Here is a 6,053-nt window from a genome sequence, read left to right on the forward strand (position 1 = left end):
TGTCCGGCCCCGGAGGCCCGGGTCTGACCCCCAGGCCGGCGGCCTGCCCCGCCCCGACCCCCTTTATAAAAAGAAGAGGAGACAGCACCTTCCGCTGGACACGCCCGGCGGCCGCGGGCGCCCTGGCCCGGGGCGGCCGTCCAGTCCCGTGTGCGTGGGCGCGTCGGCCGAAGCCCCGCGAGTCCTGCGTGCGGCTCAGAGGTGCCGCGGGCTCGGGTGGCCGTTGTGGTAGAGTTTCTGCTTCACGTGCACCATGTTGCCGGCCGCCTCCTCGAAGGGTCTGTGCGGCCGCCGGCCCAGCTCCCGCAGGCTGCACAGCTTGGGCAGCCAGGTCCACGAGCCGTCTGCGGGGCGGGGGAGCGGTCAGCGCGGGCGCGGGGCGGGGGCGCGCACGGGGGCGGGGCACGGGGGGGGGCGGGAGCGCCGAAAGCCGCGGGCGCGGCGGCGTTGGGGGCGGGGTCGAGCGGAGAAAGGGCCCGAGAGGGGGCGTGGCGAGAGCCGAAGGCGGGGCGTTCGCGGGGGCGTGGCCGGGCGGGGACGTGACCCCCGTGGGGGCGTGGCGCGAGGGCGTGGCCGGGGAGGGAGCGAGGCGTGCTCTGGTGGGGGCGGGGCGGGGCGGGGCGGGGCGGGGCCGGGCCGGGCCGGGCCGGGGGCGCCGGGGACGCGCGCCCGCGCCGCCCTCACTCACCGTAGCGCCGGCCGGCCCTCCAGGCGCGCACGGCGCAGTGCAGGACGCCGTCCATCCACACCAGGAACCAGCTGATGCAGAAGCCGAGCAGCAGCCCCAGCATGAGGTCGATCTCCTGCTTGGTGACGTTGTCGGTCACGAAGTAGTTCTCGGAGGCGTCCACCACCGACTGGTCCCCGTCGTAAGGGATCACGTAGTGGATGTGGTGCCTGGGGGCGGCAGGGCGGGCTGGCACCTCTCCCGCGGAGCGGGCGGCGCCCCCGGCGGTACGCGGTACCCGTTCGCCCTGCTGGTCTTGAAGCGGCCCTTGTGCGGAGCTGAGGTCGGGAAGGGGCCGTGGTCCGCGGTCGGAGTGACGCCCGCCCACTCGTCTCCCTCCTCCCTCCTCCGCCCCGCGGGGCTCGGAGGCCGCGGTGCAGGGTCACGGGAACACAGTGCAGGTGAACAAGCGTTCCAGGGCGAAGGCCCAGGACAGGCTGTCCCCAGCCAGGGGCAGGGCCTCGGCCTCCCCCCCACAGGCCATCTTGTCCTCCTCCCTGCTGCCCAGTGCCAACCGACCCAATGGGCAGCCCTGTCCTGGGCCTCTGGTCTTCCTTCTCTTCCTTCATCCTTTGCAGGCACCCCCGTTCCTTAGTTCTCTGGGGTGGCGGTCCAGGGCGCTCTGCCCAGAGTCTATCTCTCACCCCCTCTCCTGCCCATGTCCCCACAGAGCTGCATGTCCGTGGCCTGCCTGCAGCTCCGGGGATGCCCCAGCTGTCTGGGGTTCCCTGGACTCCCATGTGTTCCCTCCCCCACGAAGGCCTGTGCAGTGTTTCTCAGCCTCCCTCCCCTCCGCTGTCCAGCCTTGCCTCTGAGCAACTCTGAACTCTGCCCATGTGCTTCCTTCCTCCAGTCGCAGGCCTGTGTGGGTCCCCTCCTGGGCTTGGAGATCCTGGGCGGGGAGGCCGTGCTCAGGAGATCCACAGCTGACTCTGGATCTGTCCCCACCCCCGACCTGGGCTTCGGCCTACCGGAGAGCCCAGGAGAGGGACCTGTGGGGTCCACCCTTTGCCCCTGTCACTGGCTGCAGCCCCTTCTGGCCTGGCAGTGCAGGGACCGCTCTGGAGTCCTGCCCAGGGGGCCACCTCTCATGGTTGCCCCTCCTCCCCCGGCCCCTTTGCTGGTCTTTTCAATTCTCTAGCAGCCCCCCCTACCAGCGCCCCCCTCCCCCCGTCTGCTCTGAGCTCTGGCTGCCTGTGCGTGCGCGTCTCCACGTGGGATCTACAGACACCTCAAACTCATACCTAAAAATAGCTCCTCCCTCCCCAAACCTGCTTCTCCCCATCTTCCCCTCAGTTAGATGGCTGAGCTGGGTCCCTATTCCCCTCCCCATGGCCTGGCAACTGGCTGTGGTCCAGACTCCCCCACAGGGACCGTCTCAAAAATCCGGACACCCCACTCCTCCCTGATCCCTGGCTGTTCCTTCCCTACCGGTGGCGTCCACACCGCGTCTTCCTCCCCGTAGGAGCCCAGCAGGGATGGCGGCAGGCCGGCCTCTCCTCTCCTCACATCCCTCCTGCTCCTTCTGGGAACTCCTGGAGGCCATCCTGCTCAGTGGTGGGGCCTTGGCCACAGCCCCGTGGCGTGGAGGCCACCAACCCTGAGTCAGTAGCGAAGACAGCCAGATCCCTTTGCCCGCAGCTACTGTCAGTCCCCCATAAGTGGTGGAAAACTATTAATCGGCACCAGAACGAGCAGCAGCTGCCGATTCCTCAGGAGCAGACGCCATTCATGACCCGTTCGGGGTCCCGGTCATCTGAGGTGCACCAGGCCAGGCAGGCCGTGCAGGGGCTGCTAAAACAGGGCATCACTGTCCCTTCCTGCTTTACCCTGCCTTTTGAGCCCAGGACCCCTGCCAGGGCCTTCCTCAGGACACACAGCTGGTCGAGGCAGGGAACTTGACGATCGAGCTGCCAAAGGAGTCAGAGACTTCCCCGATGCCCCAGGAGCAGGACAAGGCCAGAACCCCAAGTGGCCCTGGTGGCTCAGGACCTCCAGCCGTCAGAGGTCACGGCCTGCAACCCCGTCCCTGGCCTGTCACCTGCAGCTCCTCTGTGCCCTGTATGCTCCTCCGCCTCCAAGCGGGGTCCCTGGGGGCATCGGCTCAGGTCTCCCACGGCGCACGGACTCTCACGAGGCACACACACACGTGTCACCTGGCTCATGCATGCTGCACACGCCTGTGAGGTCCGAGACTCGTCGCACATACACGCCGGCCGCATGCATGCGTGTATACCACGGACGTGGGGCCACGAGCTCCGCGTGTGCATGCTAGCCCGGGCACAGGCCCAGCGCGGGTCACATGCGGGTCACATGCACTGAGCCCGGCGCACAGCCATCGCCAGGTGACGGACAGCGCCTGCCGGCACGTACACTGGGGGCATTTACATACATGTCGGTTGTATGAAACTCTCCACCTGGCATGGCGGAGGCATACACATGGGCAGGCTCATGCCTCATGGTGTATGCGCACACGGATCGAGCCCGTACACGGTTCACACAGGGGTATTCATGTGCAACACGCTTCTCTGCAGACTCACTCGCACGCCCGTCGCGGATGCTGTGTGCCATGCATGTACTGTGCGTACACATGTACGTTGTCGCTGCGGAACAGTGCGCTGCACACTGAACCCACGTATCCCATATGAAGCCATGTGGACACACGCCCGGAACTCGACACCAGCAGCGGGGGCCGTTCTCGGGTTTTCTGCGCCCCGGACGCGCTAGCCTGCGCGCACATGGCTCGCTTCGGCCGCTTCCTGTGCGCGCTCGTCCCGCTCGAGTCCACGTGGGACTGCAGGTGACTCTGAAAACACCCCCTGGCCGCCCTGAGGGGTCCTGCTGGGAAGCCACAGGCACACACACGCGGGTCAGGACACCACAGCCCACACACATGTACAATGTGCCTTCCTCGTGGTTACGGGACTTAGAGCCTGGGCCTCGTGTGTGCACACTGCCGGCCTCTGGGAGGGTCTCAAGGCCACGCCGGTTTGACCGGCTCATAGTAACGGCTGCCCCACGAGACCACGGGACTGACCTCGTGCCTTTCCTGAGCTGGGGACTGTGTGCGGCAGGAACGAACACAGGGACCTCTGGGAAAGTGGCCGCCCCACCGCCCCCAGCAAACTCTTTCGATGGTTCTTGGGACAGCACATGCGAGGGTCCCTACTCTCCCCTCTCACCTTCCCCGATGTCTGGGTTCCGCTCCCATACGCTGCTCGGCACCCCCAGGCGCGGAGCTGTCCTGTCTCTCTCACACCCCCCCCCCACCCACCGTGTGTGCGCACGTGTCCCTGGGGCAGAAATACAGGACAGGGGTGAGGAGCACAGCTTCTGGGCTGGGGCCCCCAGTCCCTCACTGGCTGTGTGACCTTGGCCAAGTCTCTATCCACCCCAGCGTCCTTCTGTTTTCTCTTGGGTCCCGGCCTGAGGGCTTCCCGTGGGGCCGGTGTGCGTGCGGATGTGTGTGTGCTATGTGTACGCACATGTATATGCACAGACAGTACACACATGCGCGTCTCGTGAGAAGATGTTTATTTTGTACATGGACGTACAAACATGCATGGCCAGGAAGACTCCGTTAGGACACGTGCACGGAATGGGGGCGTTCACACGGTGGGTGTAGGGGCCTGGGCCCTCCCATGGCTCTCTGAATGACCTTGAACAAGCCACACCCAGCTTTGCCTCAGTTCCTCCTCTGTGCAGTGAGAGGGTTGGACCCGAGGCCCCTCAAGGTAGGCCCTGCCCACCTTGACCTTCTGCACCTCCCTGTACCTGGCCTGCACGAAAGTTCGTGAACATGAGTGCAAGGCCCAGGCAGGACGGTGTACTCTGTGGGCACAGCCGTGCGCAGGATCCCTCCTGACCCACAGGGCTGGGCTGTGGCTCTCCTGGCCTCCAGGCCCTGGACCAGGAGGCCTGGGGCCCATTCTGCCCATCACCCTGGCACAGGCCATTTCTCTAAAGGCATTTTGGGAGGGGGTCCTAACTACTCAGGCATGCTCCCCCTCCTGGAACGCGATTGGCCAATCCCCAGGTGCCCAGCAGAGGCTGGGCAGTCCTTCCCCCACGGGCCTAGCGCAGTCCTGCAGCCAGGCCTGCCTGGGGCTTGCCCGCGCCCCAGTGGGCCCCGCCGCCGCACATGTGTGATCACGCGTGTGCCCCACCGGGCGCGGACTCACCGGCCACAGTTGCAGTGGCAGACGCGGTCCTCGCCCCGCAGGTGCGGGAGGATGTAGTTGTGGAATCGGTCCAGCAGTGCGTTCATGTCCATCAAGCACGCGATGGCCTGGAAGAGCCCATGACCGGTCAGCGCCAAGGAGCGGAACTGGCCGGGGCCCAGGGTGTGGAGTGGGGTGTGGGGGGCGGCGCGCTGGGGGTGGGCGAGCGCTGGCCTGGGACAGGGGTGCCCGCGGCAGCTCCAGAATCGTGGAGCTCAGGGCAGTCGGGCTGGGAAGCGCAGGCCAGAGATGGGGAGCTCGGTGTTGCCGGGAGCCGGGGAGCGCAGCCCGGGGACGGGGAGCGCGAGGCAGCCCGGGATGGGAAGCGCAGGCCGGGGCCGGGGAGCGCGGGGCAGCCCGGGGATGGGGAGCGCAGGCCGCGCGGGCCGGTAAACAAGGCGCGGGAGGTGGGGGAGGCGGCGCGCGGGCGCGGGAGGCGGGCGCGGGCGCACGGGAAGCCCCTCCGCTCACCATCACGATCGACGCCCCCAGAATCATGAAGATCATGGTGTTCGCGCTCATGGACATCGGGCGGGGCCGGGCCGGGCCGGAGCGCCGCCCCCCGGCCCCGGCGCCCCCCCGGCCCCGGCCCGATGCTGGGCCCCCGCCGCCTCTGCAGAGGTCAGCCCGCCGCGCACCCGCCGGGGAGGAGGCGCGGCGGGCGGGGCGGGCAGGGACGCGGCCGCTCCCGGGGTCGCTCGGCCGCCGGGCCGCCGCGCTCGCCGCGCCCGCGCGCTCCGCTCCGCCCTCGGCCTCCTCCCTCCGCGCGCTCGGCGCCGCTCCGGCCTCCGCCGCCTGCCCGCCCTCCGTGCCCGCCTCCCGGGAGGGGCCGCGCCGCCCGCCTGCCCCGCCCCGCGCCGCGGGCCGGACCCCTCCCCGGGGACCGCAGGGCGGGCTCTGGCCCGTCCCGGCCCTGGTCGCCTGCCCAGCGCCCCTGGACCCCGGAGCCACCGCCGGACCAGCCCCTGCCGTCCTGGAGAGGGCCCTGGGCTTCCCCCCCAGACCCTCCTCCTGCGCCTCGGGGCCACCCGCACTTGGTTGGCATCAGGCTTCCTCCAGCAAGTACCTGCCTTTGGCGGCGGGCCCTGCAGGGAGGTCACTCCAAA

General features: G+C 68.7%; 1 protein-coding gene across 1 annotated transcript; it reads right to left on the minus strand.

The window, feature by feature from the left end:
* Positions 1–83: 83 nt before the first annotated feature.
* On the minus strand, positions 84–5,505 carry TMEM240 (transmembrane protein 240). Its single transcript, XM_044236262.1, has 4 exons — positions 5,419–5,505; positions 4,909–5,015; positions 689–897; positions 84–344 (listed from the first exon to the last, which is right to left on the minus strand). Exons 1-4 carry the CDS (start codon positions 5,473–5,475, stop codon positions 196–198), a joined length of 522 nt encoding a protein of 173 aa, XP_044092197.1. The 5' UTR covers positions 5,476–5,505; the 3' UTR covers positions 84–195.
* Between the last annotated feature and the right edge of the window lie 548 nt (positions 5,506–6,053).

The sequence above is a fragment of the Neovison vison genome, chromosome 2 (genome assembly GCF_020171115.1).
Source record: "Neovison vison isolate M4711 chromosome 2, ASM_NN_V1, whole genome shotgun sequence".
In the NCBI taxonomy this organism is placed as follows: Eukaryota; Metazoa; Chordata; class Mammalia; order Carnivora; family Mustelidae; genus Neogale; species Neogale vison.

Coding starts and splice junctions, on each gene's coding strand:
- TMEM240 (XM_044236262.1), bottom strand. CDS start 5,475: ATGTCCATGAGCGCGAACACCATGATCTTCATGATTCTGGGGGCGTCG. Junction 898..4,908: donor TGCCACTGCAACTGTGGCCG/GTGAGTCCGCGC, acceptor TGCCGCCCCCAG/GCACCACATCCACTACGTGA. Junction 345..688: donor GAGGGCCGGCCGGCGCTACG/GTGAGTGAGGGC, acceptor CCCGCCCCGCAG/ACGGCTCGTGGACCTGGCTG.